This window comes from Chroicocephalus ridibundus, chromosome 3, assembly GCF_963924245.1.
Source record: "Chroicocephalus ridibundus chromosome 3, bChrRid1.1, whole genome shotgun sequence".
Classification (NCBI taxonomy): Eukaryota; Metazoa; Chordata; class Aves; order Charadriiformes; family Laridae; genus Chroicocephalus; species Chroicocephalus ridibundus.
In genome coordinates, this window is record NC_086286.1 from 96,331,862 (window position 1) to 96,353,792 (window position 21,931).

The 21,931-nt window shown below is 41.2% G+C and overlaps 1 protein-coding gene across 4 annotated transcripts in view; it reads right to left on the minus strand.

Annotated features, from left to right (window-relative positions):
- Positions 1-321: 321 nt before the first annotated feature.
- SMAP1 (small ArfGAP 1) overlaps positions 322-21,931 on the minus strand; it is a 100,186-nt gene continuing 78,576 nt past the window's right edge. For all 4 annotated transcript variants that reach the window (XM_063330234.1, XM_063330232.1, XM_063330231.1 and 1 more), the window contains 4 exons: positions 15,018-15,145; positions 4,616-4,784; positions 3,637-3,965; positions 322-1,199 (listed from right to left, as the gene is read on the minus strand). In XM_063330234.1, coding sequence (XP_063186304.1) covers positions 1,065-1,199; positions 3,637-3,965; positions 4,616-4,784; positions 15,018-15,145 — 761 coding nt within the window. In that variant the 3' untranslated portion in view covers positions 322-1,064. The remainder of the gene's footprint in view (positions 1,200-3,636; positions 3,966-4,615; positions 4,785-15,017; positions 15,146-21,931) is intronic.

Here is a 21,931-nt window from a genome sequence, read left to right on the forward strand (position 1 = left end):
GAGTATTTTCAAAATCATCGTTTATGTATATAGTTTTTGTATTTATCCAGCTTAATGGTGTAATTATAAACTGATTTTAAATCACAAGCTGTTGATCTAAATATTTGCATAAATGGATCCTCCAAATTGAACGTGTTTTCCTTCATTAAAAGTAGACTTCTTGAAGAAATAGCGGTCAAATAGGTCATACAATAACAAAATAAAACCCCACAATCATTTATGGATTTATCCTTTTAATATAGGGAAATAACATTTTATCATTACGAGGCACCATAAAATGTAAACACAATCACTGTCATAAACCTGGATATCTCTGCAAGGAAAAATATATCTGTTCACATCGAGTTACCTTGTATGCATATTGTGCCGCTAGTTCTCAGCATTAATACTGTGTGCGTGCCTCGTGAGCCCGATCGGATACTTTTATCACAGGAAACTCAAATGGATCAAATGCGCGTTTTTAAAAGAATAAACTATTGATTTGTAGAACGACAGCAACATCCAGGTTTATCTTTCTTTCAATAACCATATTCCCTGTTATGCACACCATAATAACATCACAGTGAAATGTATGATGAAACAAAATTTGTTTGATACACTAGAAAACATTGCTCAGTGATACATTTACATTCTATTTATATATGATTAAACATTTGTTCATACAGTACCTTCTACAGGATTACTGGGTAATTTTGGGGGGGTCAGGGTTCATATTTTTGGATATTACTAACATGATAGCTACATCCCTTATATGCAAACATTTGATCTAGAATTTCGAGGGAAAAAAATTCAGTATGTGGTTAAGCAGCTTCTTAAATATATGGTCTATGAAATCATATGCATTGTATGAAAACGCTGCCAATGATATATAAATGTATTCTTGATTTGCTTTTCACTACATCAAATTTAAATCAATATAGACCACGACACGGTCAGTTATATTCTTAATCTGAACAGCTGGGGAAAAAGAAAAAGAGTATGTACATGGAAGGAACAGCAAAAGTAAATGCATTTGAACGAGGAATGTTAGGTGGCTGTTCTGGGCGAGACTTCCATTGCAACTTTCATTTCCACAGTTGTGTGCTGAGAGTCTGACCAGAGGAGCTTCCAGTCCATCCTGCCGCCGTGCTGGGGGGCTGGCCAAAGCCCATCACGGTGCTGGAACTGCTGAGATTCATTCCAGCCATTTGCTGATTCATCTGCGGAGCACACACACACGAGCCTAGTTAGCGCTGAAACACAACACGCCGCTAAGCCAGACAGCAACCCAGTTAAAGTAAGTTTCCCTAAAATCAGTATTTCTCATTAAAGAAAAATATCGACTCAACAGAACTTTCTAAGCATGTTTCAAGCTAGCAGCTTCTTCGGAAGCAGTTTCTGTTCAAGCGGTCACCGTTACACATCAGCTGACCAGCTGCAGCATGGCACCTATGTGTCAAGTCCGTACGAACTCCCCGCTAGTCAGTTTACAGAGGGTGTGACAGAGGGGCCCCGTGTGTCTCAGCTGGTAAGAGCTTGCTTTCCAAGTTTCAACGCTTCACCAACACAGTTGTGGCAACTGCGATAAAGAAAACACCCAAGCAAGCAATCTGCTTTTGCAACTCCAGATGTGTTTCGTTGCAGCAATATTTCTTTGGAGACCTCAAAATCTTGAATACGCAAGTTTTTTCTAGAAATCACCCCTTTCGGGGCAATCAACAAAGAACGAGGCAGATTTATAAACTTGAGTACTATCTTAATCTAACTATTCCCTCTAAAGAATCTACTCAAGGTACCATAGTGTCTCAAAACCCAAATGAAATTCACATGAAATTAAAGATATGTCTAGTGGGAACAAAATTCAGCACATTCACTTCAGGGATGGTGCAAAAACATTTCTGCTCTCTACAAATATTACCCAGTCACTGTCATTTTCAGGGCTCAATGTAAAAGCCTTCTTTGGGTTACTCCCCCTTGCCTGCTAAAAAACGAGCACTTACTGAGAAGCCAAAAACTTTGCTGTACAGACAGAGTGAAGATGTCCCCTCTCATGAGTCTGAGAGCAAAAGAGCATTTGGAGCAATTAATAATCAGAGCTGATGAACAGGGATGTTGGAGAAGCAACATTAGATTCAAGTTAGAGGCTGCATTAGGTAAAAATCCGAGTTGCTCATGTGAACATGAGAAGTTACAAAACGAAATTGAAACACTGGTGGGAAAAAACCCTGTTAAATAAACTACAAACTAGTATTTCAGGGTAAAATTCAGTACTGTGTGCTTTCACATGTCTATCTGCAGAAACATCCCATCACTGAATGTGGCAATTCAAAAAAAGCTGATGAGAACATGCTTTACCTAGTTGTTAATCTCTTCTGGGGTGGAATTCTTAGGAAGTAGACTATGTATATATATATCAAAGCATGCTTTTCTGGCGAATAAAGCAAGCTCTCCCCCTTTCAACTGGAGCCAGAGATTAGATCACAGTTGCCCTACGAATTCTGGAATATTGGCACACCGGTAACACGTGCAAGGAGTACCGAAATGCGTTAAGAGCTTGTCCTACGAGCCAACTTTTAATAGATATTTGATTAGAAGCATGATTTTAATTTCAACGCTGTTACGGGTTCTTTTAAAGTTAGGTACCTGAAAAAAGACTGTAAAGAGTAAATCCACAGATTTTTTTGGTTTGACATTTTGAAATTCTCACCTTTTAAAAATTACTTTTCAAAGCAGAATGGCAGCCTGTGTATTCAAATAGGGGCTGTTTTATCCATGTAAGAAACGCTGCTTACCTTCTTAAATGTTCACACCGCAGGACTGAGTAGGACAGTAAAAATTAATATAATCCAATCTAAATAAGTGATTCAGGTTCACTTCCTGAATTACTAGAGTAAGCAGCATGGAATTACTTATTATTTACTTATTATTTTATTACTTATTATGTTCTTATAATTGAAAGAACAGTATGAAAAAAATAGTTGCTATCAGTTGCCACATTGAACTCCAGGGGAGTCATTTAGCCTTGTTTCGTCCCTCCCCAATAACCTTAAAAAAACCCGATTTCAAGATGTTTCACTGGATAATGTACAAATATAATGTACTAACTGTACACTAACACTCTTAGAGAGCCCTTCAAGCATGTTTAAGAAAATAATAATAAAAAAAAGCCCAGAAATGCTACAGATAAATAATGGATTAGCCTAAGCAAATTATCTACAGGAGAATGGTAAGAGTGCAAAGCACTGCATGTCCCACTGAAATTTATCTTGAGGTCTGTAAATGAAAGCATTAATTGTTAATGGCTATCCTCAAGCAATTAAATTCTGCTTTTAGTTATAAGGCTGTGTTTACATTTCAGTATTTTGTAACTATAGCCAAGCCAGCTTTTTACCTGGGTACTTCAGATGCGGGATGGGAGTAGCTACAGAAGCAGAGAACCGAGTTTGGTCTACCTTGGCAAAATTCATTCTCTGCTTATATATTAGTTGTCTTTAATTAATTGACTGATTATTTTTTTCCCTGTGCCTCTGAGCAGTTCATAGTCCAGTGGTCCGTAACTCGGCTACATCGCAACTTTCCTCCTACAGCCCAACATTTTGTATCTGAAAAGCAGCATCTTTTCTAAAGCACTCCTGCCTGGGAACAGCAAGTCTTTACCTGAGAGAGGTTCCACTGGGCTTGTTGGTTTTGTTGCAATCCATACTTATTTTGTGGCGTGACCATCTGTCCCACCATTCCACCTTGAGGTCCGACGACATTTTGAGGAAGTCCCATCACACCAGTTTGTGTAGTACCAGTAAATCCATTGGGCATTCCCATTCCTACCATCACGCCTGTGCTCTGTCCCATGACTGGCACCGATTGTCCCATCATGTTTCCCATCATCCCGGTTGCTGCAGGCACAGGAACTCCCATGGCCGGAAAGCCTTGAAAATGAGTTGACGGTTGTGTGGTAAACGGCATAGAAGACGACCCCATGAACATACCTGTACCGCAGAAGGCAAGATTTCAGCAAAAATGTTCTGTGATGTTCTCCCCCATCCCCATCAGTCAGAAGTCCACCAAAAGAAGAAGTCCAATTTTAAAGGATAACTTTGTCCGGTTGTACGCCAGCGCTGTTAATTTAGTGTTTGGTAAAAGTAAGAAAGTGCTTAAAAACTCAAAGGAAAGGGACTCGCCACCAGAGGCTAACTGCCAAAAAGAGTTTGGCAAATCCCTGTGGCGAACCAAAATCTTTTCATGGCTGTACTGGAGGGCTTCGTTTTCATACAAATGCAGCTAAAATCAAGATAGGACGGCTCCGTGCTGAACCCGGCAGCCTGCTGATCGCACAGCGCAGACTGGGACCCTCAGCCGTGAATTAGACACAGAAGCTGAAGGCACAAATCTTTCAGTAAATTGTACACTTGGTAATTTGAATGGCTATAAATAAATTAAAAGCTGACGCTGTTTTGTCCTTTAGCTTCTGTATTATGTTTCAGTAATTTTCTCATTTTTATAAAGATCGTTATCAAACAATCTTCATTTGAATACAGGTAGCAGGGCACCTAGCCTTAGTTTTACACCGGCAGGAGTTAAGCGTTACCTACAATGGTTATACACAGGGCTGCACAGAAACCTTTACGAAAGGCTTTACCCGGAGCACTTTGCTGCTGCATGGTTCCTGTGCCATACAGGGATAAGATGGAGTCTTTGGAGAGCTGTTTCTTTGCCGACTCTTCGGATTTTGTCGTTTGCTCAGTGAACAGATCAAGATCCCCGGATGCCGCAGACAAGGTGGCAGCTGCTGGTTTAGTGGAAGTGCTCTGGGAAATAAAGGCCAAGACAGGCTACTGAATGAAACCGGCCAAAGACATTATGTTAAACATTTACTGCACATCCTGGCTCCTGAACCAAATAACAACCAGTTCATTTACAGAAATTAAGTAGATGAGGATTTTAAAAGATATGCTATGATGAAAGGCAGAAAAGTAGTACCTAAAGTATACGGAAAAAGGACTAGACCAGACGGTGGTTACAAAACAAGGAAAACTAAATCCCCGACCAGCTCTGGGGCATAAACATACGGATTATTCATTCCTGTTGCTCCTACATTTTTCATCAGTGAGGAGCATAAATCACGAGCTGTAGTTAGATTATGAAAAATAATTAGGAAATCAATAAGGAGATTACAATTCACATCTCATTAATCCTCTCATAGGCAGAGTAGATTAGAGAAAAGTGAAAACAAAAGATTAAGTGCTTTGGAATATACTACTACTGCTAAGATGAACAGTATTTTTGGAGAAAAGGCAAAAGTAAAATTTCAGTTATCTACTTAAAGTAATAAAATTTCTAAAATACATTGTTTATAATTGGCTTAGATTTCTTTAAGGACATTTCATTTATTGGGAAAGCACAATTAACTGTAACTTGCTGTAGTCTAGGACTGAAAAACTAAAATACAGGCAGGCTGTCAGCCTTTTTACTGCTCTTGCACCAGAATGTTTTGTAAACAAATCACATCCAGGTGTCTTTCAGTGCTGTTTTTTTTTTTTTTTTGCTGCTCAAACACACACGGATCCATCCGGGAGATTGCCCAGGTAACCAGGCAATACACGGCATTCTTCTTTTATTTCTTAAAACACACAACTCATCCTGTTCCCAGGGGGAACCTTCAATGCAAATAAACTGTATATACACTGAAAAAGAGCCAGGAGCACAACACATACTTGAATTATTTTAATCCAGCTAAATGAGTCCCGACTGCTTGGCCTACACCCACCTAATCCCACGGCACACGCAAGTTACAGCGCTTTCCCACGTGGAAGGAGAATCCTCCTTGCACCACCACCATCAACGGCCTGGATCTGCAGCCGGGTCCATCTGTTTACTGTCATCGCGTGCCAAAATTTACCAGACAGACAAGAAGCCACCACAAAATACGCAGATGTTACGCAGGTAACACACCTATATCCTTGCTTAAAGCAACAACCTCCAAACTTCTCCGGGTTCTGCTGGGGGGCTGCTGACTGAGCCCTGAGGAATCCACTCCGGTCACACTGGGTTTGTACAGACACAAGGCAAACATTCAGTAGAGAGGCTGAGGAAACACATCGGACTCCTAAACTGCTACAAAGCTCTAGATTAGGCAGTGCTGTAATTTAGGGAAAGAATCTCAACATGAGGAAAAACGTCTTTACTCTGAGGGTGACAGAGCACTGGAACAGGCTGCCCGGGGAGGTGGTGGAGTCTCCATCTCTGGAGACATTCCAAACGCCCCTGGATGCGTTCCTGTGCAACCTGCTCTAGGTGACCCTGCTCTGGCAGGGAGGGTTGGACCAGATGATCTCTGAAGGTCCATTCCAACCCCTACCATTCTGTGATTCTGTCATAATTACAAATCAATTCTGGTACGAGCTAAATTGGCCAGAAACCATAAGGAGAAAGGAGTGCAGATTCACATGGTTGATGGTGAAAAATCTCCAAAATGCTGTGGAAGAGAAAAAGAACAAGAAATGGGAACTCTCTGGCAACCGAAAACCTGCATTTATACAGCAGCCGATTCGGGCCAAGGTCGCTAGACCTTAGTATGCAATGAAGGGTAGGGTGATGGCACTACAAAGGCCAAGCAGACAGAAAGAGACCAGGAATTGTTCAACCCCTGTGAAACCTCTCTGGCCAATGTACTCTTAAATATCAACTTCCTTCTGCACATAATAAAAAAGGTCCGGCCAAAAAGGTACGGCCTTTTGCTTATTACCAACAAAAATTTCTGATTGCAAAGCAAAATCAAAGGGCTTTTTAATGGGTAGCAGGAAGCCCTCTCCACTTGAAACAATTCTTTATCAGTGTGGCATAAATAGTCTTCAAAAATACCCGAGTTGGATTTAATAATACACTCAGGTAAAGGCCCACCCTAAAAAGCAGTATTTGTTTTACCCCGCATATACCCAGGAAGTCCCGTTATTGAATTATTCCACCTGGATGTGGTTCTCCTGCCATGGCACCTGCCCGAGAGCCGCGCTCAGCAGATGGGAGGAGGACACGTAAGCAGTGGAAGAGTCAAGAGGGGCGGCTTCCTCTCTGCTGCTTGCGCTGCGGGAAGGAAGGGGTTTGCTTTCCTCTAGCAGGGAGAGGAGCAGACACGTCTGGGGTTGTCGTTGTTGTTTTTAAATAAATAATAGCGTGAGAGAACCTGCTTTTACCTGGGATGAAGCACAGTTTGGAGCGTCTCCAGGTGTAGGAAATGCTGTTACTATAGGTGCTTTAAGGAAATAAAGCAAATCACTACACGCATACACAGAAGGGGAGCGAGAGCCGACGACCTGGAGGACTGATCATCTATTATGTTTACGTCATGAGATTAAATGTTCATTTAACCTCTCTTCATTCATTTTGTTTATGGAAGATTCTGAGAGGAGCCAAAGCACTGAAGAAAAGCACTCCCTGAAGGGTTCATCAGCTAAATAAATGGAGGGTAATGCAAAATACATGGCAAGAAAACAGCAGGTGGCATTCAAGTTAAAAAAAAAAAACAACAAACCAAACCCAACAACATTGGCATGAGTTTCACATATCTAACATTCTCCTGCTACCCAAGGTTTCTGGGAAAACATGCCTGGAATAAGTGTAGCAGCTTTCCTTTAAGAAAGGCTGCACGCAGTGCTCTCCAACAGCCCTTACACCAAACCCAAACACTCATCAGGTGGTTAGGGAGCATGCTGCTGAGCGGCTTCACATTAAGCCTAATGGAATTTTTCGGAACTACGGGAAGTCACCTCCAACATGCTTCATATTTAAACGTAAATAATTTCTGTCATCGATAGCTTAATGTATTACCTGTAAAAGGTAACACCCACCCAAAGGAAGTTTTCGCTGTGAAACATTGGTCGGATGCGTCAGGACCACAAATTTGGCAGCTGAGTCCATCACTTCACACTTGCCACCTGACTACACGAATAGCACGTGGCTGACAAGAAGTTTAGATTAATGCATGAGGCTGAAAATAAGTATTTTCATTTTGGCTTTTAATTCCCAAAAGACTGCAAAACAGCAGATAAAGACCATGATACCCTCAATATTTTAAGGTGGTCTGACAGCTGCACCAGTCCAGATGGCTTTTGTCCACTGCCTGTCACTGGGCTCCGTCCTCTTTGCAGCCTCCCGTCAGGTATTTCTAGATGTCGATGAGATCCCCCTGAGCTTCCAGGCTGAACAGTCCCAGCTCTCTCAGCCTCTCCTCACAGGAGAGATGCTCCAGTCCCTTCATCATCTTTCTGGCCCTTTGTTGGACTCTCTCCAGCATGCCCATGTCTCTCTTCTACTGGGGAGCCCAGAACTGGACACAGCAGCCCAGGGATCAATACAGTGTCTCCGTATTCCTCCCAGGTTACCTCTCCCTCCTTCCACCTTCTGTACACTTCCCTTTTGTGTTTGAGTTTGGCAGGAGCTCCTTGTTCATCCATGCAGGCCTCCTGGCACCTTTTGCCTGACTTCCCGCTCATTGAGATGGACAGCTCTTGATCTTGGAGGTGGTGATACTTGAATATCAACCAGCTTTCTTGGGCCTCTCTTACCTCCAGGGCCTTATCGCACGGGACTCTTCAAGCAGATCCCTGAAGAGCCCAAAGTCTGCTGTCCTGAAGTCCAGGTTTGTGATCTTGCTTTTTGTCCTGCTCCCTCCTCTCAGAATCCTCAACTCCACCATCTCATGGTCACTGCAGCCAAGGCTGTCTTCAACCTTCACATCCCTAATGAGCCCTTTCTTGTTTGTGAGCATGAGGTCCAGCAGAGCACCCCCTCCTCATTGGCTCCTCTTATCACTTGGGTCACGAAGTTGTCATCGAAGCTCTCCAGGAACCTCCTCGATTGCTTATGTCCTGCTGTGTTGTCCCACCAGCAAATACTGTGGTGGCTGAAGTTTCCCATGAGGACCAGGGACTGTGAGTATGAGGCTGTTCCCAGCTGTCTGCAGAAGACCTCATCCGCTTATTCTTCCTGGTCAGGCAGCCTATAGCAGACACCCAATACAGTGTCACCCATACCTGTCTGCTCTTAAGTCCTTACCCATAAGTTCTCAGCTAGCTCATCACCCACCCCCAAGCAGAGCTCCATGCATTCCAGCTGTTCTCTCACATCAAGGACAACTCTAATTCCTTGTCTTCCCAGCCTGTCCTTCCCAAAAAGCCCTTCACTGCAGGACTCCAGTCATGGGAGCCATCCCACCACGTCTCTGTGATCCCAACAAGACCACAACCCTGCAAGAACACACAGATCTCCAGTTTCTCAGGTTGATTCCCCATGCTGCGTGCATTACTGTACAGACACTTTCAAGTACAGACACCCCAGCTGCTGATTTCCCCAAAGGGGTCTGTGTGGTGGTTCTTCCATAACAGTCCCTTATAGGCACTTCCTTGCTTACATGCAAATGCTTGAGGTGACACCAGTTAAAACCTGTTTCTTTGGGTTTGTGTTCCCTTTCTTTCACATGACTGCAGAACCTTTGCTTGTTGATCCTGTCCATCACCTCCTCACAAGGCTGCTGGTAACCTTCCTCACTGCCCCTAGTTTAAAGCTCTCCTTCAGGTCACCCATCCTGCTGGCACACATACTGTTGCCCAGCTTAGTGAGGTGGAACCCATTTCTCCCAAGCAGATGATGATCCTCCAACAGGGTCACACAGCCAGAGAAACTAAAACCCTCTTGCCATCACCAGCTCTGCAATCAATTGTTGACATGCAGCATTATCAGTGCCCTCCTCCTTACAGTCATTCCCTTTACTGGCACAACTGAGGAGCACGTCACCTGGGCCCCTGTGCTGTAGTCAACTCGTCCCTTGACCTGCTTCCCTGGCAGCACCCACATGGAGGAACACCAAGGAGTACTAGAGGGTTGGACAAGCTTCAGCGCTCCATTCAATAGGTTCCAGATCCAAGCCCCCAGCAAACTTCTCTAGACAACAGGTCAAGGCAGCAGATGTCCCCTGCAGCGGGGATTTGCCCACTACTATTACTCGCTGCTTCATCCTTGTGGCCTTGCACGGCTTGGCATCAGTTGCCTCAGATGCTTCACTTGAAAGCAGCTCTTCAGTTTTGTGGGCAGTGAACCAGTTCCATAGTTGCAAGTCTTCAGGTGGAGCTGGAGCCACTTTCTGGGTGCCAGCAGTCACCAGCTTCCATTCTTCGCCTTCCTCAGAGTTTGCACTTTCTGCCTTGCCAGGAGCAGACTCTTCCTGTGTCCCCACTGCAGTTAGGGTCCACGAGTCTTGAAGCTGCTGTGCCTCTGAGAAGATCCTGTCTTGTCTCTCATCCTCTCTGATGCTGCGCAGCCTGCTCGCTTCCTGCCGTAACTCCTCCACCTTGTGACACAGCTCTTGAAGAACAGCACACCTCCTGCAGGAAAGACCACCATGTCCCGTGGCCTCAGGGAGAGGGGCCCAGGCACTGCTCCCCATAGCCCGCGACTTGCAGGGCTGCACCCACCATCTCAAGCCCTGTCTGGGGTCAAAGCCAGCTGCTCCCACATCTGCAAATTGAAAGAGAGGTGGCAGCAGGGGAAATGAAAGAGGGAAGTGGACGGTGGGACACATGCAGTTGAGTGAAGGACCGCAGAAGAGAAAACGGCATGAGTGCAGTTTCCTGCTGCCTGCAGGTCCCTGGCGCTGGCTGGTACCCAGCAGGTAAGCAGGGATGGGCTGTAGAAAAGCCAGGCCTCTCCTGTTTCTCATTTATATGGTGATAAGTAACGGCCCCACATAACATTTTCAATTTCTCCCTGCTGACGGGAAAAGCTCCCTGCCTTCCAGGGAAGCAGGGAAAATACAGCCTAGCACACCACTGTTCTTGTGTAAGCAAGTGAGGCAGTGCGCTATTCAGGTCTTAAGTTCTGTGTACAATTCTCATCCTTTTTGTCTTTGCACTGTCAACGGAATTGCTAGTTATTTCAACTCTTCCTGTGTTCAATTTTGCATATTTTGTTTTTAGGCATCTAGACAGTTCCAATAAAAAACATCAACTGTTATTTCCTGGTAATAACTGATGAGAAAATAAGCACTTAACTACATTCAGTTCACAGAATCAAAGAAATTTCATCTGCTCTCTTGCTTTAAGGAATTATCAGCCATACCTGAAAAAGTCAGATGAAGATTTCTATCACTGTCTTGGGTAATACACAAGAACATAATTATCCTTACAATAAGATTAAAAATTCAAATTTATTTCTTGCTGTGTGTTCAGTACTCACAGCAAACAATGTAGCCTTTTTTTTTTTTTTTGCAATCAACCTTTTTTCTAGGCTTGAAGACATTTATCTCTCCTGCAGCCTCACTTCTAACTCTTTCCTCAGATTTCCCTTCTCTAGAACTTAAATTACTTTTCCTTTCCTCTAGACTCCATCCAGCTGGTCCATTCTGGTTTTGAAGTATGATGCCTACTCTTCCATTGTGTTCCAGTTAAGAAATTTCCTGCACTAAAGAGAAGATGATCACAGAATCAAAGAAAAGTTTGGGTTGGAAGGGACCTTAAAAGACCACCTAGTCCAACCCCTCTGCCATGGGCAGGGACACCTCCCACTAGACCAGGCTGCTCAAAGCCCCATCCAGGCTGGCCTTGAACACTCAGGGATGGGGCATCCACAGCTTCCCTGGGCAACCTGTTCCAGTCTCATCATCCTCACAGTAAAGAATTTCATCCTAATATCTAATCTAAATTTACCCTCTCTCCGTTTGAAACTGATACTCCTTGGTCTTATCACTACACTCCCTGATAAAGAGTCCCTCCCCATGTCTCCTGTAGGCCCCCTTTAGGTACTGAAAGGCTGCTACAAGGTCTCTTTGGAGCCTTCTCTTCTCCAGGCTGAACAACCCCAATTCCCTCAGCCTGTCATCATAGGAGACACGCTCCAGCCCTCTGATCATCTTCAGGCCCTCCGCTGGACCCTCTTCTCAACAGGTCCATGTCCTTATGTTGGGGGCCCCAGAGTTGGATGCAGTACTCCAGGTGGGGGTCTCACCAGAGCAGAGTAGAGGGGCAGAATCAGCTCCCTCGACCTGCTGGCCACGCGTCTTTTGATGCAGCCCAGGATGCGGTTGGCTCTCTGGGCTGCAAGCACACATTGCCGGCTCGTGTTTTCATCCACCAGCACCCCCAAGTCCTTCTCCTCTGGGCTGCTCTCAATCCACTCATCACCCAGCCTGTATCCATGTTTGGAATTGCCTCAATCCAGATGAAGGTATTAAACTTTAGCTTTCAGATACCTCAAAATTTAGAGAGGGGTAAAATAAACATAAACAGAAGCTACGAGCAATGCAACTGATTGCATTAGAATAGGATTAAGTAACTCTCCAATAAGACCCTGCTTAAATAACATTCACAGTAAAGCTAACTTCTGAAATAACTATTTTTTTCCTTAAAACCCGAGCGCTTTGACACATTATCAACACCACAACTTATTAACAAGTTGAAGCTCGTCTGCTGATCTATGGCAACCATGCTAGGTACACATACCTGGCCTCAGGGGAAAACGAGTATTTAAGAACATCTAGTTACCTAAAATACACTACTACTTTACATGAACACTTGTCAGACATGAATCATGAAGAACATACACCATCTCTACAAAAATATGTTTTTGTAGCCACTGAACCAATTCTCAGCTCCTACTACAACCAAATCAGGAGCACACACACACAAAAAATCCAAAAAAGTTTAAGCTGACTGGATTGTAGTATCCTGCTTAGAGAAAGACTTATATTAAATGTTTCTGTGAATTAATACTTTCAAACTTAATACCTCACATTTGTCCCCTTCTCCCTACAAGTTTCAGTGAAGAATGAAGATCACACTTTCACTGCAAGACCATAGAAAGTCTGAAATTAACATCTGGCTAAAACAATTTAGGAAATTGTTTTAAGTATAGCTACAAATGACAGACCTTTGTTCAGTTCCCATACAATGTCTGGCAACAAAAAAAAACCCTTTCTTCTAATACCTATAATTTAGCTAGGCTCACTTCACATGAAAAAGCATAACTAGACATACAAAACATTTTTTTTCCTTTTTTCTGTCAATGCATAATGGGTAATTCCATAGCTTATGCATTTTATTTTATTTTATTTCATTTAGCATTACAGTAGGAGCTGGTTAAGTTAACTCTTCTTTAACCCCCTTGAGTTTGCTGATAGGCAAAATTCTAGAAAAAAAAGTTACTCATTCATATATTGCTCTTTACCACTCCTTTACAAATTCAACAGTTTTTATTAGCATCTAGCTATACAGAATAGTAGGAAGAAATATTCTAAGTGTTTTTGAAAACTGTAATAAAGACACATGTCAGAAAGTAGAGCAAAAGCACGTGCAATCCTGAATGCTCAACTCACGTTTGAAAAAGTTAAAACAAATGCTTTTGTTTTCATTTGAAAATCATGACTTGGCTATGTCAATAGTCATAAATCCTAAGGTTTGCAGACATCATATTGTTTCAATCTCATAATAAAGCATTCAAACAGAAACTTCTGTGCTCCGCAGTGCCACAAAAACATACGCATTTAGTACTATATGCTGCCTTTCAGGTTAAGCTGGAAAAGAAAAGCAATCCTGTGAAAAATCAAGTCATACGTTGCTTCTACAAATCAGTTTGAGGAGCACCATTGAATTCCCTTCTCTTTCAATGGTCACAAATCCCACTGCGGTATCTCAGAAGCACCTGCGATGCAGAACATCATGGTAAATATCTCTGAGTGAGAATGCAAGCCACGCTATTCCACATTTGATCCTTTCTTCTACTTCGTTTTTTTAATTCAATGCATTCTCTTAATAGATATTCAAACAAGTGCTACTCATCTCAACTTAAGAATTGGCCTTGTATTTCTTCTCTATATCTTCCAAATCCAAACGTAGGGACTGAACGTTAGGGTTACTCAACTTGACCGAGTTCTACTTTATGCTCACACAACATAATTACCCCATTTTTTTACTTGAAGAAATTAAACAGACTGAGTCCTTAAAATCTCTCATTATGAAGCAGCACTTCCAGTTTCCAACATTCTCCTGGCTCTTCTCTGAATCCCATACAACTTTTATCCACATTACAAAGCGAAAGATCTTGCAAAAGACCCCTACCACTGCCAAATGAGAGGCACCCTCAACTGCTGCCCAGCGTCAGTTCCCAAACTAGACGCCACCATCCTGAAATGCGAGACCTGCAGGGTCTTTCTAATTCTAAAGTAAAACAGAACATTCCTTTTGCCCCCGTTTACCAAGCAACCCATGTAAACGGCATCGAAAACTTATTTTCTGCTACCTACCCATCTCTCAACTGGTTATATTACATTTTCTTTGAGAAAGAACTAAGAATGGAAGATAACCAAGAATTAAATCTTGCAAGATGCCACAAGGACCGTACATTTCATAAAAGTTCTGTTTGCTGCTCCTGATTATGGCACTCAGAAAAAAAGCAAAATGTTATTAAAAATCTGGACTGGTTTATTAACAGCAAGTAAATATATTCATGCTTTCTAGTATGCAAACAAGGTGATACTAACCAGATATTGAGAATAATACTATCCTTTCTACTGCTTTTTAATCCATTTACTGTGTCATACTTGGTCTAGAAACTAGCACAATAAGAGATAAACTACACGTATCAAAATGTTTCGGTATCACAAAGCAATAAGAGGTCCTTAAAAAGTATGACTTAAAGCCCAATAACCTAAGCATACCAAGTAAAAATATATCCAGCAATACCTATTAAAAAAAGAACAAGAGAAAAAAATATAAATTAGAAGAAAACATGGCTACCATCACCAGGGTAAGACAGAATCCAATTTAGCTGGATAACCAGGGGGAATCAGAAGGGAAGACACATTATCTCCTAATTCTATAACCAAGCAGCACAGAATTCTGAAGAGGTGAGAAAAATATAGCCATTACAGCTGAAGAGTCTCCAGCCATGAGTGTTGAGAAGTCTGCGCTCCTTCTGTGTGAATGAACAATTTCTCGAAGGAAAATATGCACGTGCATGCCCATATTTACCCCCACATATAACTGAATAAATTTTACCTGAGCAGGAGGTACGGCAGCTGCTGGTAAAGGATTAGAGATCATTGGACCAAAGATATCCAGGTCATCATTCAGCGCTGAGACAGCAGCAGTGCCTCCATTTGTAACAGAAGCTTCAGCTGGACCATCTTAAAAAGACAAGAGAATCACATTTAAAAAGAAAATTGTTAATATTTTAACAGCATGAGAATAATTAAAGCTGCCCATTCTCTGTGACCCCGCCCCCATCAAAGATGCATTAAATTTCAGAGATAAGACATTTTTCAGACTCTGATATCGTTCGGATTTTGTAAGGACTTCTTTCCCTAAAAAGACAGTATGCTAGCGTGCTTCAGGAAAAAAAAACAGCCCCAAACCAAAACACTTAAGAGACCTCCCCAAGGACAGCCATGCCAATTTATCAGTACACGTTATTCATTTTTCAAGTGTCTTTTTCAAGTACACCAACTTTTTGAGTGAGAATTTAAACAGAGACCTTACTGAGAAGGCCCCAACTTGGTAACCACGTATCTGACAAAATACACTGATCGGGGTTCTTGAATTAAAATTTGTATTTTAGAATCCACGAAGTTATTCTTGATGTGCTAATTTACTCAAGGGTACATAATTAAACTTCGCGTTAGGAAAAAACGTCCATCCTTCCCCCTTTTGCAGAAGTACTTTGCGCTGGGTTTATTCTACAGCTGCACACGGAGCCCCCCGCCAGGCGCGGGGCTAATTATCTGTCAGAACCCGGCTCTTGCTCTGCACAGAATTAACCTTCTACAGCCTCCGTGCCTGGAGCCATTTTAACACATGAATACCTTTAGAGAGCTGGATGAAAGGGAATACGGGCGGGACCAAAAAGAAGGGCTGAAGAATTACGCTTTTAAGGAGGATTGCAAGAAAACAGTTTAAAAGAGGTAGGGCCAAAAATATCACAAAATGTTTTTAAGTAATAGAGCAACCATTTCGCATTGGATTTTAAGGTGTCGGAGAACAAGTGGAAAGAACTGGCTAATAAATTTTATTCCTAAGCATATCACGGTGCTAATTTTATTCCTAAGCGTATCACAATGCCATTACAGGGAGCCTGGCAAATAAAAAGGTGAGTCTAGATTCTGCTGAACACTCCGATGACACCAAATTTAAGAATGCTTTTTAGGCAAAATAAGGAGCTAGGTCTCAAAGTATCCAATACTTACTGCAGAAGTCAGACTTTTCTGGCAGAACAAACTAGCTGAATTAAGTCAAAACTCTCTCTCCAAAAGAAACATTGCCATGGCAACTGGCACAGCTGTTTATGTATCTCAGGAAGATAAGTATTTTGAAATCACTAGATTACTGTACACTGAAAAAACTACTACTAACATCATAAAACATTTCTACCTGATGCTTTAGCATGTTTAAAGAACGAACTTTCTTCCAGCTGCATGTGTTGTATCTACCGTTCTCATTATTGAGAGTAAATTTATGTAAAGTGAATTTTAAGGATTTGGCTTGGGGTTTTTTGCTTGTTTTTAAAGTCACATTGTTACATATAGGCAGCTACTTCAAATAGATCCATCAGAAACTACTGACATACATTTACAAACTAACATAGCAATATATTCCAAATTTGAAACACAAGAGAATACAGATCACCACCTTTAAAAAGCATCAAGGACATTAAAAAATAGTTGCCATATATTCCAGAAAAACAGTCACTTTCTCTTTTTTACTAAACTGTAAGAAGTGATTTTCCAGCATCCTACACCCATGACAGTTATCCGTCTGAGTGAAAAGATCTATTTCGAGAGCAGAGGTCGATGACTGGAACATCAGCGTTAACAGAGTGGTGATAACACGAGAAGCCTGTGCCTTACTGCCACAGCCAGACAGGCGAGGCTGAAGGCGGACGTGAGGGTCAGGCACTAGTTTCTAGAACTCTAATGAGGACAGAGAAGCGGTCCGATTAGTTAAGCACGCAGTCAAGATACAGTATTTCATTAAAATCAAATCATGGGAAGCTTCCAACACTTATTTGAAATAATACAATGCCATCTCTCATGTAACTGCAACATTCTTTCCCATCTGCTACAAAACAATCACAGAAGAATCGGTATTTTACTTTTTATAAGAAAAAAGACAGAACACAAGAGTTAAGTTTATTACTTAGAAAGAAGGTGTCTCTTCGCTCTCCTCTACTTTTTTATTTAAGAGCACAAATAACTGGCAGACTCTAGCAAGACTTATCTCCCTGCAAGTCGAATATTATAATTTTTTGTTACTTTGTTCTGCCACGTGCAAACTCACTGCAGTTGGAGCCCACCCTTGCCTGCAGCCCAGGACATTGATAAGTTGGAACAAAACAGCAGAAACAGTGAGAAGCACCAGTCACTTCACCAGCCTGGAAACCACTTGACTGAGGAAACTGTCACAGAAGACAGACAAGATTTCTGGCTGTTAACTCACAGGAGAAGGCACTGCGTTCCAAAACAACCCATGGAGAAGATCCCCCCCAGAGATGCCTTCTCATTTCTGCCTGCCTTCCAACTCCAACGGAAGGCGGCCCCCCTTTAGCTGCCTCGCATGAAAGTATTTGTTTATTTTAAAGATAAAGACAGTCACTGCTGTATATTTGAAAATATATTGAAGTCATAAACGTCAAAATGTGACAATGTGGAACACCATCCATGCATATGTGAATTCAGTCTTACCGTAGAGCTGCTAACCTTTGCACCTTAGTATGTACAGGAAACGTGGCACAACTATAGCTGCTACAGAAACCACAACTTTGAACTGACTTTAGTATATGTAAAATCATCGGTATATTTTTTAAGCACTTACTGCAGCTTTTTCATACAATTTTCATACAATTATTCATGGAATTATGAAACAACCAAGCGGGAGGGTGCTGGTTTGCAATTCTTTGGGAGCTATGTTGCTTGCTTTTGAGACTACTTCAGATACACAAATTATTTTATACTCTAATTTAGTATCAAACATGAACATTAATAGCTTGGTATTTGCTAATTCCCAAACCCACTTCATGTCAATGGGAAATTGAGACCAAATTGTGCACACTAGCAATGGAGAGCAGACCCAATAACAAGGACCAAAATACCTTGAAGGCAGGGATACAAAGGGAGCAACTCACAAGAAACTGACTCTCAGCACAGCTATTTATTGCCCAAACTTGCGCAAAGTTCGTGAGGACAGCTGTGCTGTCTGCAAGAACTAAGAAAGACCCAACGACCCCACAAAGGCAGAGTGGCCATGGGAATGGCTCGGCAATGTTAGATCTTCTGTGCTGGGTAAACAGTGAAGGGCTCAAAGAACGGCCATCGGCGGGAAGCAGCCACCTCAGCCAATTTTATTCCTATGTCGTGATTTTACTTTGCTGGCAGGATTGCCATTGCAAAAATTCTAAAAAGCAAAGTTACAAACGCATCTATGACTACGACTGAACTACTCACGTCTTAGCTACGAAGGTCTCCTCCTTCCCTTATTTCTGTTCTGATGAATGGAAGTCAGTGGGCAGCACAGTGACTACGTGTATAATCTGCTCCACCACTCCATCCGCACCCGTGCTTTAAAATGCGTGTAAATAAATATACCGGCAAGTTAAGTAACAAGCGTCTTTTGAGGTCATTCTGCAGACAGGCAGTTCCAAACACATCTCCCCAAAGGTTCGCCATTTCAGATAAATTTAGGAATGAACCGTGCATAATTTTCATGCAAAGGATTGTCAGGAATTAATAATTTAACGTTCTCATTTTCTCAGTGAGGCACATGTATTAAAAAAAAAATCCCTCTTGTCATATTCCAAAGTGGTTCGGTTTCCCTGAATGTAAAAAAGTTTAACATATAAGACTGAAAATTTAAATGTAATCATTTACTAAAACAAGCATTTCACATTTTTAGAACATTCACGAGAGAACACATTTGCAAGAACATAGTATTTTTCAAGTATTTAATAAATACTTAATAATACTATGAAAACCCAGGTTTTTGCTAGATTGCTTCTGTAAGAGTGTTATTTGGTAATGTACATACCTTTCATCTCTTACTAAATTTTACACTAAAAATAAATATTTCCCTGTCTTCATCGGTGCAGAAACCAGACATTTTGAATTAGTGTTTACAACACGGTTTTAAGTCTGTATAAACAGTTTTAACAAATGATCCTGTCTTATCGATTTCTCAAAAATATAAGAGTTGGAATATTTATATCTTTTTAAAAGAGACGCCAAAAACATTTCCTCCCCATGAAACAAAAAGATTCCAGAAAGAACTAAATTTCAAAATACAGAAGAAACCTAACAGTGTTTTCACACCAGTTTATTACTTGTAGGAGTATTAGTATCTCCATTTAAATATATATATATGCATGCAGGCCTACACAGACTTGTATTTCAACGTAATAGTTCACACTTACTATACAGAGATTATGGATATTCTTAACTTCAATGCACCAGGTTGTGGATTAGGAAGCAATTCCTCCTTTCCCTCCTCATTTTAAAATATTTCTACAGTATAAGAAAGATACCCAGCGGAGTTCTGAGTTCTAAATTATTCTAAGTATATTACTTTTCATTCAACTTGTGCTGCATACCAATAAAAACTGATTAGAAGAGGTGGCATGTATTTGACAGAAGGAAACATGGCTGTAGCCCTTCCAGAAAACAGGCAAAAATCAGATTAATTTATAGGCCTGCCTGAATATTTTGAGAAATTTGTAGCTTCAGCCATCACAGAATTATTCTGAAACAACTAATTTTTAATCAACAGTACTTCCACCACTTTTCGGGAGAAGGCATCCATTGCAAGGGATGTAGTTTTAGATGCGGCAGAAGCCACTGCAACGAGGGCGTGGGCAAGGCCGAGCTTCCACGCGCCGTCAGAGGAGGCGATGTGGAAAGTCATTAGACGCTGGTTCTTCACTGTTGCTCCCAGCTGTGGTGTGCCCAAATTCTTACAATTTATGACAAGATGACAGATAATATCTGACTGCTGGCTGCCATGCTCTGCAGCAGCAGATGCTGCTTCTGATTTCAGATTGTTTAAATTTGATAGCAGAAACAAAATGCTATTTACCAGGATATATTGAGTAAATGAAGGGTTCTAGTAAAGTTTACCTTTACAGTGCTTTTCTGTATATATTTTATTAATGCCTGACATGACAGTTTCCAATTCAGTGCTGCCTTTTGTTACGAAAGCTTTCATATACACCATTAATCCTTGGTATATTTATCTGTACCAACAGTGAGAAGGACCAGCAGAAGAGCTTCAAAGGGACGGCAAGAAAAGGAAACAGCAAGAAAGACTTGCTCTTAAACTTTGCATTATGTTTCTGAAACCCATTTCCTACGGGGCAAACTATTTACAAGACCTTGGTTACTAAACTGCCATGTATTTTTATATATACAATCATTTATGACAGCCATACCAAGACTTGCAATAGAGGAAGAATACGCATCTGATTATTTATTACACCAAATTACTGGAAAGGCAGAACTGAGAGAAACAGTTCAATACTTCAGTAGTTCAATACAAAATGTGGCACAAAGATACAAACAAGGTTTTTCTGTCCAAAATTATTGTGGAATTATTTACTGCATTAGTAAAATTTCATTTACTGCTAAATCCTTTGTGGAAGTGAAAAAGCATTCACTGGGAGGCTACTTCTATATAATAATTCTTAAAATAAAATGTGGAAAGCCAGAAAGCTAACAATGCTGTATGCCTCAAGTGGTTGCAAAAATTTTTATATTGGGTAGATATATCATCAAATTATGCTTAGTTAAGTGATGTATGATATTTATGTACTTATAAATGTATTTTTATTATTTCATAAATGCAGCTTTCCAACTTACAACCAACCATGCTGCTTCGGTACTTACTGGACAGTATTGACCCAAGTATGTTTCTCAGATACGCAACATTCAGCTACGTTTCATACCATGATTAAGCTCTCAAAACTTCAGAGAATTCCTTCAGAGAATATTTCCCAGACACAAGCAGATACACAGCTTTCAGCATACCATATTTTACACCCAACCATACCGGATGAATGCCCCACACACCCAGTTACTGATAACAACATAGTAAATCTCTCTTCTCTTGGTCATTCATTATAATTTACTACAGCGGTTATTCCAGAACGTGCAATTGTCTGTTTGATGAAGGGCACATCTCAACACTGTAAATGATGCAGAATATGTAAAATGCACTTTCCCTCTTTCTGATAATTCTGTGAGGCAATATAGTTTAAAAATATTAATTTTTCATTTTTTCTGCATGCTGAAATAATTTCTAAGTGACATACCTTGACAAACAGAATGGTCCAAAATTGCCTGTGTAATATTCCAAGAAAAGATTCCCACTATCATACATAAGTATGATACAATTTTTTGCAAGTATTTAAAAAAAAAAAACTGTCTTCATGCACATCGATCTGGCAAGTGGAGATACTTAACTTGTAAGACAAAACCCCAAAATAACAAGCAGCACAGAGCGCAAGGTTAACACTAGTGGGAGGAAAATACAGCACTATCACTTTGGTGCTGAAGAACTTGGGTTTGCACGCTGTGACTTTCCAACTGAAAAACATTTCCTGTAATAGCCATATTAAAAATGCATGGTATAAAATCCCATATTATTGATTTTAGCAGCAATTTTAAGTCCCTACACATTCAATAGGGCACACTCTCTGTGTGGACAATATCCAACTAATTGTAGAGATCACTTAAAAAGCTGCTTCAGATTTAGTCTACAGAAAGAGGCTGGGATTTCTCATAGCTCGGGAAGAGGGGGAAGGAATGTGGGGTTGCACAGCAAGAACACTAACACTATTGCTTGTGGAGAATGTAATAACGTTTAGCTTCTACATGTCCATTTCCCCACCTTTCTGTGTGTGGACTACTGAACTAAAATCTTCTGTTAATTACTTT